Source organism: Lepidochelys olivacea (assembly GCF_965140295.1).
Source record: "Lepidochelys olivacea isolate rLepOli2 genome assembly, chromosome: 1".
Classification (NCBI taxonomy): Eukaryota; Metazoa; Chordata; order Testudines; family Cheloniidae; genus Lepidochelys; species Lepidochelys olivacea.
In genome coordinates, this window is record NC_140411.1 from 300,651,278 (window position 1) to 300,668,508 (window position 17,231).

At 41.9% G+C, this 17,231-nt stretch overlaps 1 protein-coding gene across 26 annotated transcripts in view; it reads right to left on the reverse strand.

The window, feature by feature from the left end:
• Window positions 1-17,231, reverse strand: part of NRCAM (neuronal cell adhesion molecule) — a 280,578-nt gene that overhangs the window by 69,144 nt on the left and 194,203 nt on the right. For all 26 annotated transcript variants that reach the window (XR_014713314.1, XR_014713315.1, XM_084641215.1 and 23 more), the window contains 2 exons: window positions 13,640-13,824; window positions 11,291-11,422 (listed from right to left, as the gene is read on the reverse strand). Coding sequence is in view for 24 of the 26 variants with exons in the window: in XM_084641215.1 (XP_084497341.1) it covers window positions 11,291-11,422; window positions 13,640-13,824 (317 nt within the window). In the remaining 2 variants the exon portion in view is untranslated. The remainder of the gene's footprint in view (window positions 1-11,290; window positions 11,423-13,639; window positions 13,825-17,231) is intronic.

The following is a 17,231-nucleotide window of genomic DNA, read 5'->3' on the forward strand; positions in this document are numbered from 1 at the left end:
GAGTGTTAGGGTTCTTAGGGATTGGCTCATTTTGGCCTTGTTTTGAAATGGGATTAGCTTGATTTTTGGCTTATTGTGGAAGTCAGGGCGCTTATTTACCAAGTGAAAGTTGGCAACAGTGGTTGCCAATACTGGCCCTACTAAAAATGTGAAGGAGTCATGCTGTTTCACATGTTCACATGCTATGTCAAAGATCTTAATTTTATGATGACATTTCATACTCACGAAGTGAAACAGATCCTTCCAGCCCCTGAAATTAAATACTAAATCAAGGTCTCAATATAATCTCTGAGGGCATATTTACTGTGCTAGGCCCTGATCTTGCAAAAGAACTTTTCCAGGCACATATTTCTGCCAGTGTAGATCCCTTTTACAGGATGAAGTACTTTGAGTTGACTGGCAAAACCATATCAGTTTACTTAAAAAAAAAATCTTCTTCCTATGGAATGTGTCTATTCTGTGTGATTGATTTAGGAATTCATGTAATCAAAGATTGACTCTACTGGAATACAATTTAGGAGTTTCTGTAATATTCATAAGACTTATGATTCTTTTACTGTGTTCATCAACAGTTAACTGACTTTGGGCAATTACCACAGACTTACAAAGATGTACCAGTAGCACATAAAAGTGATGACATTATTTTTGGAAATGGACTATTTTTTGCAAGCAACAGGAAGGATTTGCCTTCTAAGACCTGTTTTGTGACATATTTGATAATTTGTAAGTCACATTGACCTCTGTGGAAGGAAGCAACTGAAAATGAGCTCATTTTTACACGTTTATGATAATGATGCTATAGGTAGCATTGAAAAGCCACTTTTAATATATGTGCCATTTTCTGTTGCTTATAACTTTCTCCAACAAATTACTTTTTGGGATGAAATTTCTCACATTAAGACTCAGTTCAAAAGTTAACTTGTGTGGGGAAGGTGTGGTGAGGTGAGGGGAGGCAGGTTGTCAAAATTCCATTCAGCTGTGTTTGAGATGTCAGTGTATGGAAAGAACAGTCAAATCTGACTGCTTTTTGCAATCCTATCTAAAAGCTGGCTACTTTTTAGAACTTCAGTGAATCTATGGACTTAAGCCCCAATCCTGCAATCTGATCCATGTGGACAGACCCCTGAACTCAAGCAGAGCTCAGCTGACTCTGTGCATAAGGGACCTGCCCATGTAGATGATCAGAGTGAGAATCATGACTTTTGTTCAGAACATGGACTACTGGCATGTTAGACAAAATTTGAGTTAGAAACATTGATAGCAAAAGCAGCAGGAAGCTGCATATTGTTTAAACACAGTGTGCAACTTTCTGCTAAAGGAATGATCAGGACTTGCTCAAGGAATTCTGTTGCTCTAGACAAACTTGTAAATATCTGTCCCGACAAGCCCACATTTGGTTCCACAACGTTACTGAAACCCTAATCCTGAAAATACTTACACACGTGATTACGTATTTGCAGAACTGAGACCTGAATGCTTTGCCACTCCCAATATTTGCAACACCCTTAGGTGCACATTTGCTTTCTGTATGTTGAATCAGCTTTCTATGTGCTTCTCCAAATATGCAAATAAATACAGCATGTTCAAATACAAAGAAAGCTATATACTATGTCAGACACTTCCTTTATCTTAGCTAGTCATTCCGCACCGTAAGTCTCCCCTATGTTGATCTGAATCTATCATCATCATTAGACTGCACATCCAGTTCTAGTTTTGCATGATATCCCCCACTGGATAGCACTGGACATTTCTTACAATAATATATTTATTTGATTGGACTTAGTAGCACCGTTCTATTTTCTTGTAAAAAAAGTAAATGCAACATTATAGATACAACTGATTAAAAGCAACATTATGGTTAGACTTGGGTGAAAAATGGAAAAAAAATTCCACAGAATTGTTTTTGCCATTTCTCATTGAAATTTCTAACTTTTCTGATGAGATGTATTTACTCTTTAGATTGTATACGTACAAAATTCAGGAAGTTCAAATTTATGATTCTCAGAGCAACAGTTAGTTGAGTACATTGCATATAAACATAGATAACTAGCAGTCAAAAGAAGAAAAGAAGAAAAATGTACCCTGATTACCAAGAAAAAATCCCTGACAATAAAATATTAGGGCCTGAACAAAAGCCCACTGAAGTTAATTGAAGTCTGTCCACTGATTTCAATGGGCTTTGGATCAGGCCCTAAAATGCTGTTGAATAGTCTTGCCAAGGAAAGGGGGGAAGTTACATTGCCTGACATGTTTAACATTCGACTAGTCAAACATGTAATAGATGTCCATTAGAGAATAACCCCGAGAATGAAGATGGGCTGGATGGCCTAAGATGTATTTTTCCATCTCTGGTTTCTATGAATTTATGATGTATTAATTATTATTATTATTATTATGATAATGGTCAAGCCGTTGAGTGCTCCTAGAATCACTGAGTGACTTCCTCAAATTATTTCCACGTCTGAAATGAAGAAGCCACCAAACATTAATATCACACAACAGCCGGTATTAAATGTTCTCAGCTATATTTATTTAAACTGTTAGACCCACAGGGCAGGGACCGTGTCTTTATTTGCCCATAAAGTGCAATGCAGGCCCAGGATACTAAACAAATTATTCTCAGAAATATGCTACTTGGAACAGAACCATATTTTGTAGGGTAGGCTGTTAACTGTGTTTCTGTTTGATAGTGAAGGTGATAACAAGTATGTTGATGACATGCTCAGATGCTGTGTGGCAGACTCCCTTGAACTAAAAGCTAACCCAGTATACTAGAAAGGAAATAAACACAGTAACCAAGCTGCTTTTTCACATATTGTTGACAAAACGTACACCTTGTCGTTCTGCTCATCTTGGAGCGTAATCTTACTTTGATCAATAAGATGTCATAAAAAACACAGAGTAGAAGTGGAGAAGAATTTCTCTTTGGGACAGAATAGCAACATTAATTACTCTAATTGCCTTTAGATGCCAATATCTTCTTTAACACAGTACACTTATGAATCAAGAGCAATAATTTCTTCCATGCTTTTAAAGCGAGCAGGTATGATTTCTGATAAACCTTTCAGAAATAAATTTTTATTTTTTCAACCCCCAAATAGAGGCCAATAAGATAGTGTTGGGACACATAATAGTGTACTTATACTCGATGCTTGATACTATCAGAGCAACAGAAGGAAATGTCGTTAAACTGTGATAATTCACAATCTCTTGTTCATCTTTTTTAAAAAGCTGTTATGGTATCATTTTGCAACAGGGTAGAAAATTAATCATTCAAAGAAACAAATACTTGATATGAATGTTGACACTGAACATATTTCATCATAACTGTACAGCCCAGATTGTCAAAAATATTTCTCATAGATTATGCACATTTTGCAGTGAATGTAAACACTATGGCGCATGTCAATCATAGCTCTTATATATGTGATCCCTAGCAGATGGTGCTTAAGACCAACTTCAGAGATAACTAAAACATGAGCAATATTCTGAAGACATAGTAGATCCTGTTGTTGTTTCTGATGAGATAATATAATAATGATAAGCAGTCTTTCTTATTGACATAAATTGAAATACTTGGCCATTGTCTAGCCTTCATGCAGAATGCTGTTAGTCCTCATGTAGGGTTTGCAAATTTTGGAATGACCAAAGTATCATCTGTCTTACAGCCAATAATGCTAAAAGTAATGCTATTTATTTCATCCTACATGCCTCTTCCTCCAGAGGATCACATTCATAACCAATATGTAAAAGTTGTGATCATATCCATTACTTGTCAGTCATTTCCCTACTTAAAGTTATAAATGTATGATCCAGTATTGCTGAAGGGAGCTGAAACCATAAAAGTCAAATAAGATCATAGTTAATTATTTGCATAATTGTGGTGACACTATGCCTTTTATTAGCTATAGTTGAAAGTCTAGAATGGGGACAAGACAGTAAATATAAAATAAAGGACAGAGTAAGAGAAGAATGTCCTAGTGCTTATTAGATTTAAGTAAATTCTGTTGGTAACTGGCTGAATCAAGATGGCATCATAACCGGAATAATCCATATCTTTGTGACCTCCACGTTTCTCACATGCTCTACCTGAAACTAATCTTGAAGAACATCCAAAAGCTACAGATAGTGCTGGATATGGCTGTTCTCCTGCATATAGATTTTAGCTGCAATGAACATGTTACACTTATATTATGTAAAGACTGTACTTGTGATTCAAGACACGACACAGGTGTATGATGGGGTATCCACCCCACATAAGGCCTGAAAGGGTCAAGGTGGCCAGGTAGGCCAATTAGCTGCCTAGGCTACACCTGGAGAAGCCAGGGAGATGGGATTAATTAGACCTGAGGTTCAGCTGGACAGGAAGAGGAGGGGCCTGTATAAAGCCCAAGATCCGAGAGCACAAAGGGATGGCAGGGAGATAGTCTGCTGTCACTTCCTGGGAGAAGAGGGTGTGTTTAGGGTATAGAGATAGGAAACCTACAGTTACTCCCTGGTTGGAGGGAGTTTGGGCTGGTAAACCAGAGAGGTGGGAGAGCCAGAAAGGCAGGAAAGGCTCAGGGGAAATGCAACAAGGTATGAGATAGGGCAGACCCTGGCTGCTGATGAAAGGGCACTGAGCTAGAACCTGGAGTAGAGCAAAGGCCTGGGTTCCCCTGCAGGCCCCTGGGGAAGTAGCGTGGACCAGGCAGCAGAGAGTGGACTGCCTGGGACAGCTTGTCTTGGAAGACTTTGATACCCTGGAAGGGGAGGACCTCAGTGATTTGGCCAGAGGGCTGAGTCACTAAGAGGAAGCTGCAACTCCTGGAATGAGAGATGCCAGAGGGTGGGAGATAATGACGGGTGAAGAGACTGACAGAGGAGGGCACAGCACCTGGAAGGAGCTAATCCCCAGAGCCACCAGGAGGAGGTGTCACCTGCAATGAGTGGACTCGTGACGTGGTGGAGAATGCGGACAGGCGATTACTCCTTATAAAAGGGGAGTCTAAGAGATTGTGGTGGACCATGAGGGACAGTATAAGGTGGTCACACCTGATACAAGAGGAGCGTGGAAGGCAATAACAGAAAAAAGGGAAAGAGAAAATGGAGTCACAGTAGGTGGAAGCCTTTTTTGCTGAAGGCACTTATACGCTCCCAGCCTGGACTCCAGAGTCGTCGCCCCTGCAGATGGGGACTGGCAAACAGCCAGAACGGATCCAGATCCTGCTGAAGTATGATCAGAGACAGTGGGAGGCACATTGGTACCTGCAAAACTATTTGACACAGCTGGCTCAAAGCACTGTATTTATTTAAGCTCATGCAGGAAGAAATTAGCAGAGACTGCAGAGAGTGGAAAAGAGGTACTAGGGCCAGGAGGGCAGAAGCCTGGCCAAAGGAGTGTTATGCCTCCAGGTGAAGGGGACACCTGAAAAAGAGAGTGCCCCTACCTGTATGGGGGAGAGAAGCCTCACCCAGAATGCAGAAAAACAAAGAACCCCCAAAGAGTCCAACCTGTGTGGAGAACAGGAAAGGGAGGGGCATGTTTTGCCTGCGGTCAGCAGGGGCACCTAAGGAGGACATATATGAGTTGTAAGGTGAAGGTGAGCCCAGGAGAGGGGACTAGACAAGAGAAGGTCAAAGCATGGCCAGCTGACAAGGCACAGAAAAAGGTTTGTTTTGGGTTCAACAAGATCGGCCATATAAGAAGGCACTGCCCTCTTAAGAAAGGACGGGGTCGCAAACAGGATAGCATGGACCCGAATGAGATAGGAAAAAAGGGATCAGAAGATAAAATGATTGGGATGGAGAAGGCCCAAATAGACACAGGAACGAACACAGAAGTGAGGGAGGCTATGATGGGAACTCAGACCCTGAGGGAAAGGGAGCTGGGGGATTCTGTGCAGCAAGTAAAGATGCTGCAGAAGAAATTAGGAGCAGCCAAGCATGCCTTACAAGAAGCTGTAGAAGATTTAGAATTGCAGTGAAGTGAGTATCAGGACACCATCGAGGAGAAAGGCAGATTGCTCCTCATGGTGGGGGACCTTGAGCAAGAGATGGATGACTTATGGGCCCAGTTATGGCAGATGCCAGGCAGGAGACACCCGTGTCTTCCAGGGATGCAATCTTGAGGAGGAGTGATTGTGATGGGGTGTCCACCTCACACAAACACTGTATAAAGCCCAGGATCTAAGAGCAAAAATGAACTGCAGGGAGGTAGTCTGCAGTCACTTCCTGGGAGAAGGGAGGTGTGTTTGGCCTATAGAGAGTAGCCTGCAGTTACTCCCTAGGAGGAGGGAGTTTGGGCTTGCAAACCAGAGATTGGGGAGAATGAGAAAGACAGGAAAGGCTCATGGAAAATGCTACAAGGTATGGGGTAGGCACACCTTGGTTGCTGATGAGAGTTGCAGGCCCAGGTTCTCCTACTAGCCACTGGGGAGGTGGCATGGACCAGACAGCAGAGAGTGGACTGCCTGGGATAGTTTGCCTTGGAGGACTTTGATACCCCAGAACGGGGGGACCAGAGTGACCTGGCCGGAGGGCAAGTCATGAAGAGAAAGCTGCAGCTCCTGAAGTGAGATGGTCCTCTCTCACCCTGTGGCCTACATGTGAAAAGACAGCCAGAGGTCTCTTCACACATAGGTCGCAGGGTGAGAGAGGACAATCTTACTCCAGGAGCTGCAGCTTCCTCTTCGTGACTTGCCCTCCGGCCAGGTCACTCTAGTCCTCCCATTCTGGGGTATCAAAGTCCTCCAAGGCAAACCATACCTGGAAGGAGCTAATCCCCAAAGCCACCAGGGGCAGGTGCCACCTGCCAGGAGTGGACCCTGTGACAATGTATAATTCACTCTACATAGTTTTGGGCCTGGAAACTTGAAAGGCTGCCTCTTTTCTATATGCTATCCCAAGGTTTAAGACTGATGGTTCTGAGTAATGGTGCCTAGATTTAAATGTCTAGGGGCTGATGGTTGAGGGCCCCGAGTGTCCATCATAACCAAAATCTGTAGGTCCTCAGGGCTTTGTGCAGATCTACTTTCTCAGACCTTTGATCAAAGTGGCTAAACGTCACATTATGTATTTACACTATTTTATGGGACTAGAGTCTTTCTGGTGGGTTTAGTCAAGGTGTTGTTTAATCACATATGTTCTGTGGGGAAAAACTAGGAGAGAAAAGCTGGGACTCTTGGCCTGCAGTTGGATTGTGTACTTTGGAGGAGTAGGGGAAGTGTTAAAGGTAACTAAGCAGGGCTTGGAGAAGTTCTGAACTGGGCAGTGGAAGGGCCAGGTTTGCAGGGTTGAGCGAAGGGAGTAAAGAAGTCATTTGGTCAATGAGGGTGTGGGTGAACTGGGAGTTGGTGTGCGTGGTGGCGAAGACAGTAGCTGAGAGGTGATTTGGTATGAGCTAGATTGGAGGAGCAGAAGTTGGGACTCGGAAAGAACAACGAGGGGACACAATGTTAAGAAGAATGAATACTGTTTTCTCTCATCTTGCCCTTTACTGTAAGCCAGCACAATTTTTCATTCTCCAAGAGAGAGAGGACAGAAGACAGAAGAGAGTGCCCCTTTATTTTCTCTTTTCTTCCTCCACCAACCCTTTCTTATTTGCCTGAAAACCAGCTGCCTGAGACCTCCCTAACTGGTACTCCAGGTTCTCACTCTGAAAATAGGGTCAACCTACAGGGAATGGTAGGAGGTGGAGGCTATAGGGTGACAGATTGTTACTTGCAGCCCCACCACGTATTTTGGGCACCAGCAACCACTGTCCATTGGGTACACTGTATGCACTAAATAAAACCCAGCTTCAATGGATTTCATCCATGCTATATTCATTAGGCCAGATCCTGGCCCATCTGCACAACTCCAGCAGGAATGATGGCTGGGATGGTGAGTGCATGCTGGCACTGACAGCCCATCTCATTCTCTTATGGGACTGGTCTCCTCCAGAATATCAGAGCCCAGTAGCCTCCATCCTACACTCATGTGGCTGGGACCAGCAGAGTGCATGTGTGTGTGTAAAAATTCAGGGAAAATAATAAGAACTAAGAATTTTCCTAACCAAGGATTATGAAACATTCTCATGAACAGAGATCAAAGGGTTATCCTTTCTGTCTTCAATTCAATGTATTATGTGATTACAAAGAGAGACTGAATAAAAATATCACTTTAATGTGAAAAATGATATAAGCATGTAAAGAGCATATCAAGTGAAGATCATCAGTTTCTTTCAGTATACTTCATCCTCTAATTTTGAAATGTGTGTGTTTAATATTTAATAGCTCAGCCTGTACTATAAACCACTGAACCAATAAATTAGTCTTTTGTGCAGTATCACAAGTACCTTTCTAAAGTCCAGTTATGTCAGTGGTTCCCCTTACAATTAATTTGGATAATTACTTCCTTAAAAGTTTAGGCACTTTATGCAAGATTTCCCTTTTGTAAACCCATGTTGAACATTTAAACCATAAAACCTAAAGATTGTGCAGAAGTATGAATGATGCAGAACTCAAGTGTTAATTGAAGCACAAGGCAAAGCAGAGTCAGGGTCTGAACTGGACACCCTTACTCATGTGAATTATCGTAATTGACCTCAACTGGACCACTCATATAAAGATTACTCATGTGAGTAAGGATTGCAAGATTAGGCCCTTATCATTCCAGCAAATTACTGTAATTATAAAATTGTTTTCCTTTTAAAAATGTGATCATTAACTAAAAATGAACTAAAATTTATTTCTTTTAAAAAAGATGTTCATACCAGGTAACAGACTCTGGTGGCGGGGGGGGAGGGTGATTATTTTAGCCACTACTCTTTTTTAATTAATTTTTTTAAGTGCCCACTATTTTCCCCCTTTTTTGCATGATGTTGCCTTTCAACTTTCTCCCTCTCCCCCTCCCTCTCCTGGATGTTAGGACCTTTCCTTTAATTGAAACATGGGTGAGTGGCTTTCTCTTCAACACTGCCCCATCCCTTGTCTGACTATAATAGGAAAACAAAACCGGAAGCATTAACCATCTCCCAGATGTGTTTTCGAATAGAAAACTAAAAGTATTGCAAACAGATTATTGGGCCACAGAAGGTGCATTGTGGGATCTCTGGTGACAGAAGCTCTTTGAAATTCAAACATAGCAGTTTCGCTTTGAAATGGTGCCACGGGTGTAGCTCTTCCAGCACTGCCCTGCAGCCCAACCAGCTGCTTTAGTTTCATCATTTTACAATGATACATTAAAAATTCAACTTGAAGCAAGTGGGACCCTGCCCACATGAGTATTTTCTATGCCAAGTGAAAAAGAGGGCATGGTGCATTTGCAAATCCCACAGACTGGCTTCAGCTATTTTAAACTGGAACATTTTCCTTTTAGAAGCTGCAGAATTCACAAGTATAGCACTCTGTCACTTGCCTCCCTTTATCTCCTGCACTCCCTCAGATGCCCTGTCATTTAGTTACACTTTGCACTGCAGCAGTCAGCTAAACTCCCAGTTAAATATTTGCAGCTGCTAAGGAAAGAGGAATGGTGGAGGGGGGACAGAACCCTGCTAAGGAGTGAGAGAGATCTCGAACTTCCAAAGATACCAGTGACACATCAGTATGCAATAGAGGTGGATCCTGATTACCAGAGGAGGAAGACTGGAATAATCAAGAAGGACAGAAGAGAAAGTTGAACAACTGGGTGAGAGTGGAGGCTGCAGTGGGAGGGGCCAGATGAATTGTAAGGGCTGACAGGACAAAAAATCTACATAAATATAGGGCAGAAAAGGAAACGAAACTGCAGGAGAAAGTAAAGGAAGAAAATTATGAAATGGGTATAAAAATGTATTTGTTATTTTATCAGCTGTCGACCTATTTGAGTGTATCGAGCACACTTATGAACGCTTTGAGATTTACCATTTAACCTCAAGGTTATGTGACTGAGTAAGCCATCATGACCCAGCATTTTAAAACCTATGTTACAATCTTAATCAAATCATATTTATCTACATGTCCCACACCACTTCCCTGGTGAGTTTTTCTACCTTCTCTCACGCAGATGTCTGGCTTACAGCATTATCCCTCAGCTTCTCCTGATAGTCTCCATTTTAGTCACATTATTAGCTGTTTTCCTCAGACCAGCTGTCTCTCTTCATTTTCCAAGAGGTTTCACACCTATCTGGTAAGGTTTTACTTTTCTCTTTTGCAACTTCCTGGGATGAACTCTGACTCCTGGAAGCCCTGCTGACTCTCACTGATCTTTACTTGAACTACTTCTTACCTTTTTTCAACTTCTTCAGCAATTTCCCTTTCATACTACACTTTCAAATCTTTAAAGTGCCAGCACAAGACGGCAGAATTTCAGAACAATATCATCATTTCTGACAAAGCAGCTGGTTAGGTTGTCTGGCTTTATCTTCAGTGTTACATTGGGAAAGATGAGGAAAAAAGGGTGAAGGACCAGCAGTGATTATATGATATAATATAAGCTGAATATAAGAAGAATTGACAGCATATTGCAATATTGGTGTATAAGTCTTCCTCAAGAACAGATGTGCTATAGATAGCGGTTGTCTTGCATCGGTCATATTGTGCTGCCAGTCATAACACTGCTAACAAATGAGTGACTGGGGCATCAATTCACAGAGCTTTTCTTATCCACATACACAGAATTAGTTGTTTCATTGCCTTAGGGGTTCATCTCCTCTGACACCTACTTGCCACAAGCTGATTTCCAGACAGCTGCTGATTCATTCACACAGCCTTACTACAGCCTTTGACTGCTGAGAGCTGGAAGGCTAGTACATATTCCAAATTCTAACCCCTACAGAGGTGCGTAATACAACCACAGAGGTTTATTTCTGACCTCCTACCCTCTTTTCAGTTCTTACACAGAACCAACTTTCCTGTGGGGATGCAACTGAGTAGATATGAATCTTAAGAGATCTAATACATATTGCAATGGCAATACGATTAGCAGTTCTATCCCTCTGATATCTCCAATCAGTGGAACACATCACAGTCTCATTACTAAGACCTCATCTCCATGAGTATTACACTAGCAGACAGCGTAACAGGATACTGAGTTGCCCACTTCAAAACAGTAATATTTGGAAGCTTCAGCACATTGGGGCACATTAGAGGTAATTTCTGCTGTTTCATCTTCATGCACAGTAGCATTTTTCTTTCATGACATATGCATTTATTATTCAATGTCAGGAAAAACATCCTTAAATATGGAATAATTATTCATATGTGAACAAGTTTCATATCCCTTATGTGTCCCTAATCTTTATTGGTTTGTGTTTTTATTCATCCTCCATTAAGATTATTAAAAGTCTTACTTGCTATAGGCACACCATTTGTTAGCCAGCTAATATTAGGTTTGGGGTTGCCATTAGCTCTGCAGATCAGGGTTCCATCCTCTCCAGGAGACAATACAAGGTTTCTAGGTGCTGTGATCCAGTATGGAGCAGCTTTGGTGAGGAAAGAAAACACAACAATCATTAATGTTACAGGTCTCCTTTCAGAAGGTCACACAGCCCAGTAGCTATAACTGGCAAAAATGCTGATTTTTATATCTGAATATTTTACAGGTAAAATCATGTTTTGATTAGCTCAGGTTACAAGTGACACAAGCCATTAGGCTGTCAAATAGATGGACAATAAATCATAAAGCATGCATAGCTGTCTGCATCAAAATTTTCAAGTAAACAAAATGTGATTCTTAACTGAATTTAAGTAAATTCGATTAATACACATCAATGGCTTTAATCCTAATCTGTATTTCTAAAGTCAGCAAAAGATAACAGACTCTGGCTTCTGTAAAAGGATTAGTACAGTAGCCTTTCTAATAACTTTTGAGGCATCCCTGGTCCTCAGGCTATCCATAGAAGAGGAAGAGAGGGACTGATAATGGGGAAGAGTAAGTTTGAGTGACTTTTGCAGGTAGGGGAGGAGAAACAGATTTAGGGTGAAAACCTGGCCCCACTGAATCAATGGAAAAACTCCAGTGATTTTAATGGGGTTGGCTGACAAACACAAAGAGACAGAGAGAGAGAGAGAGAGAGAGAGAGAGAGAGAGAGAGAGACAAAATGGACAAGAGATGATTTCTTTACAAGAAAAAATAACTTCTGTGTGCCTATCAGCAGATCCTTTGCAGTAAGTCTATGCAAACAGCATATTTTTTCACATTTTGTATAAAAATAAATAAATAATGCGTTTGTATTCGTGGACACAGGTGCATGGAAAATTTATCTTTTTATTTTTTAAAAAGGAAGTGGTTGATACCCACAGAACCATCTTGAACCAAACAAAGTCAACATCAATGTAAACTGGTATCAAGAGTTGTTAACAAACACTAGCAGGTTACTTAAAAGAAGTGACTGATTTGCCAGGTGAGGAATAATCAACTATCATTAGCTAATTCAAACAAGAGCCATCAGGCACACTTCAAATACCAATTTATTTGAAGTGTCTTTAATACCACTGGACAGATAAAACCTAGTAAAAATTAGTTCGGTAGAACCAGAAGGGGATACGAAAAAAGAAGGAGGGAAGATGGGAAGGGCTGATAAGGGAAAAGAGAAGGAGAATGGGGATGGGAGGCAGAGGAGGATGAAGAGAAGGAAAAGAGCAGGGGTGAAAGTGAGCTGGTAGGGGCCGGTACTGTGTACCGGTAAGAACCCGCACGGCCCATACCCAGCCCACAGTAAAGTCCCTGCCCCTTTTGCCACTGACGGCGCGGGGGGAAGGGGCAGGATATTACAGTGCTGCCGTGGCAGTGCTTTAAGGAGGGTCCTTTGCTGCAGCAGCACTTTGACACCGATGCACTCCCTCCCCCTCCCCCATCGCAGCAGCGGCGTCCGGAGCCCCGGGCCCTTTAAATCAACACGGGAGCCCCGGGCAGCGTGGGCCACGCAGTCTGGAAGGGCTGGCTGGGGGATGCTGACCCATCAGCCCTGCCCCTTCCACCTGAGGCCCTGTCCCTTCCGGGGGCCAAAGCCACCCCGGCCCTGTACCGGTAAGCGTCCTCAGTTACCTTCACCCCTGGAAAAGAGAGAAAGGAAGAGAGAAGGACGAGGAGCATCAGAAGGGAAAGGAGCAGCAGAGGAAGTGGGGGAGCAGTCTCTTATGACACTGAAAGAAAGCCTAGACCAAATTCACCATAGGTACCAGTTAGTATTGCATTAATGGACTTCTTTCTAAGGCAGGGCTTCTCAAACTGGGAGGTCATGACCCCTTAGGGGGTTGCGAGGTTATTACATAGGGGGTTGCGAGCTGTCAGCCTCCACCCCAAACCCCGCTTTGCATCCAGTATTTATAATGGTGTTAAATATATTAAAAAATGTTTTTAATTTATAAGGGGGCCTGCTATTTGAAAGGGGTCACCAGTACAAAAGTTTGAGAACCGGTGTTCTAAGTGATAGCTTCAAGTTAGCACCACAGAGCTGTTTGGCAAAAAACCACCACCACATACTAACATGAGGCCATCATAAAAATTAAAGACTAGACATGCTAAAGTCTGTCTTGTGGGAAACCTTAGTCGATTTAATGTTCAGTTCATTTTACATTTATCATTCATCCTTGTAAATACGATTTACTGAAATATATTTTCCTGATAAAATATATTACTATATAACCTTGCATTGGGATGCTGACATTGTAAAATTTGGGGTTATTTTAGCATTACCTTTGACAGTTACTGTAATGGTATGGTGAGTGGAACCTAATAGATTTCTTGCTACACATTTGTATTTTCCAGAATCAGCTTCGGAAACCTCTATGATCTTGAGAGTTTTCTTAAAGTTTTCAAAAAATGTCCTGTTGATGGGCAGTTCTCCACCTTCTTTAATCCAGCGGATAACTGGTGTGGGTCTGGAGAAAGAAAAAACAGATGAGATTAAAGAGCTGGGGTAAAAGCGAGGTTAAGAGTTCAATCCATTAATTTTTCATGTTTGTATTGTGAAGATAATTATTGTACTGAGAACTTCAACCCAGGTTTTTGGGGATAACCAACAAATGTGGAAAATGGTCCAGCATTACTCTGTCATTTCCAGTAAATTCACTAACATCAATAAACTTCCTTGATTTAATAATTACAGAATAATGTTGAATCAATTGCAATTTACAACCTTAATGACTCTAATAAAAGTTTCAAATACATACGTGAATGTTCTTTATCTAAATTATGATTATTTATTTGTGGTGGCAACTTGATGTTCATGTTACTTTAGAAGAATTTACTCACCTTGTAGTGATGGTTCTTCAAGATGTGTGTCCCTATGGGTGCTCCACTGTAGGTGTGCTTGCATCCCTGCACTGTTGATCAGAGAACTTTGGCAGCAGTATCCATTAGGTCCACACATGCACCATCTCCCCTCATGCCCCGTCTTGAGGCCAACTAGTGCACTTGGGCTAACCCACCTCAGTTCCTTCTCTACTGCAGAGTCATTGACAAGAACTCCAAAGTAGAGGGGAGGAGGGTGAGTTGTGGAACACCCATAGGGACACACATCTTGAAGAACCATCATTACTGCAGAAGGTGAGTAAATTCTTGTTGTTGTTGTTCTACTTCTTCTTTGAGTGGCGTCCCTATGGGTACTCCACTGTAGGTGACTCCTGAGCAGTATCCCACAAGGGCTGGGGCTTCGGAGTCAGGTCAGTTACTGATGATAGTACCGTGGAACCGAAGATGGCATTGGAGGCCAGAGTCCCCAGTGATTGCATAGTGTTCTGTGAAGGTATAAACTGACGGCCACGTTGCCGCTCTACAAATCTCTGAGATAGGGACATTCCTGAAGAAGGTGACGAATGAAGAGATTGACCTCATGGCATACGCACAAATAGTATCTGGAGATGTCATGTTGCCAATCTGATAACATTGTCTAATGCAGCCTGAGACTGACTTAGAGAGTCTCCGGGCTGCTGGGGTCCCCAATGAAAAAGGGGGAAAATAGAGTCTCCTTTTTTGACTGGGGTATAGAAAACAAAAAGAAAGACTACAGCTAAGACTAAGGAGACTAACTACTAGGAATGCTAAAGAAATTAATGATAGCAAACAGGCTGCAAATGGCACCATCTCTAGCCAGGGATGGCTGAAAAGGAACTAAGGGGGGGTCGCCTCGTGGTGGGGCATGAGAAGAGATAGGACATGTTCAGGCCTAACAGATACTGCTACCAAAGGTCTCTGATCAGCAGTGCAGAGACGCAAGCACACCTACAGTGGAGCATCCATAGGGACACTACTCAAAGAAGAAGGTAGCTTTCAATAATAATATCACCTATATGCAGCATCTGTCTTCTTAAGCTAGGGTGACCAGATGTCCCGATTTTATAGGGACAGTCCCGATGGTTGGGGCTTTTTCTTATACAGAAGCCTATTACCCCCAATCCTCTGTCCTGATTTTTCACACTTGCCATCTGGTCACCTTATATTAAGCAAACCCATATTATTTTTTGTACTTTATAAATTATACTATAGCAGGCTAGAAACCTGAAATTTGTCACACAAGAAATTTCCAAAACAAAAAATCTTTGAAAATGTTCATTTCATTTTGACTTAAAACATAATTGTCTATGTTTTTAAGCCAAATAGCAAAAATGAAATGCCATTTTGAGTTGAAACAAAAAAATTGATTTCATAAATGTCAATTCAAAACAAAAAATGTTCATTTTGACTTTTCCCATAGGAAGGTAGAAATTTTTCATCAGAATTTATATTTTCGTGTAAAAAATGTCTATTTTGACAAAACTGTATTTTTCTGAGGAAAAAAATTCAACTACTGTGTACACCCAGGAATCACTTCATTGATATTGAAATTAAGGTACCTCTGGGGTGGTTTGTGACAGCTCTTTAAGGCCCCAATTCCACAGGAAATGTTTGGCAAAACTACCATTGACTTCAACGGGAGTTGTTAGGAGTAGGCCTAACAGCACAGTGCAAGTATCTGCACAAGTTTTACCAGGAATATTGTATCTTACTGAAAGTGCAGAAAGAATATAGGTAGGCCAAATGAAGTTACATAACCCTAAATTTGTCCTGGCCAAAAAGAAATATTAACACCCTTATCTTCTGTAAAAAGTGTCACATAATTTTAACTGGGGAGGGCTTCAGTTTTAAATCTCATCCTAAAGACTACAACTGTAGCACAACTATATCATCTAACAACATTAAAGGGCACTGAGTCACAACTGACTCAGAAGGAAGAGAGACACTTACTTCTTGTAGGTCTCCCATCTGAGCACTGACCAGGCCATATCATTCTTGCTTAGTTTGTGAGAGCTGATCAGATCACAACCAGCATTACTCTGGATAGGGACCATAGCTTCAATACTTGGTTGTACTCCAGACACTTTGTGCCCTACCAGACAGATCTGGCTCACCAAAGGATTTATCATCAATAGAGGGAGGATCTTCGAATAGTACAGAGCCACAATATTAGTTTTGATATCATCCACTCCTCGAAAGCTGGTTTAGAGGAAATGGACAGAGCAAAGGAGACATACCAGGCCATTCCTGTGCCCCAACAAGGCCATGTCTACACTACAAACTTTGGTCGATACAAGTTACTTTGGCATACAGCCGTTGAAGTTTGTATATCATTTGGGTGAGTACATACTTGGCTGCTTATGTCGGTTATTGCACATACTCACCAGGAATGCTTGTGTCAATGCAAAGTGTGGTGCTCCATGAGTAGGTATCCCAGTGTGCCACATACCGCTATCCAGTGCAATACCTTTTAGGAAATTTTGCTTCATGTTGTGGGATAGAAATGACTGGCTCAGGCATCTCTGGGAGACAGGGGTCAACTTCCCACCACTGAAGCAATGAGGTTCCTGACTGCAGTGGAGCAATACACAGCATGCATGGCCCTATTTTGGTATCAGCCTACCTTGCCACAGTGTATAACAGAAAGGGCTACTTTTCTATGGTTATGCAAGCATTGGTGAATCATCAGGGAAGCTTCACTGATATCAATGTGGGCTGGTCAGAGAAGGTGTATGACGCTTCCATCTTTAAAGACACAGGACTGTTCAGAGAGCTGCAAGCAGGGACTTTTTGTTTTCTTGACTGGCAGATTATCATTGGTGATATTGAAATGCCAACAGCGATTCTGGGGGGCCCAGCCTACTCCTTGCTCTCCTGGTTCACGAAGCTGCACACTGGCCATCTTGACAGCCCCACGGATTCAACTACTGGCTCAGCAGGTACAGAATGACAACTGAATGTGCTTTTGGTAGACTGAAGGGACCCTGGTGGTGTTTAATCATAGATTGGGTCT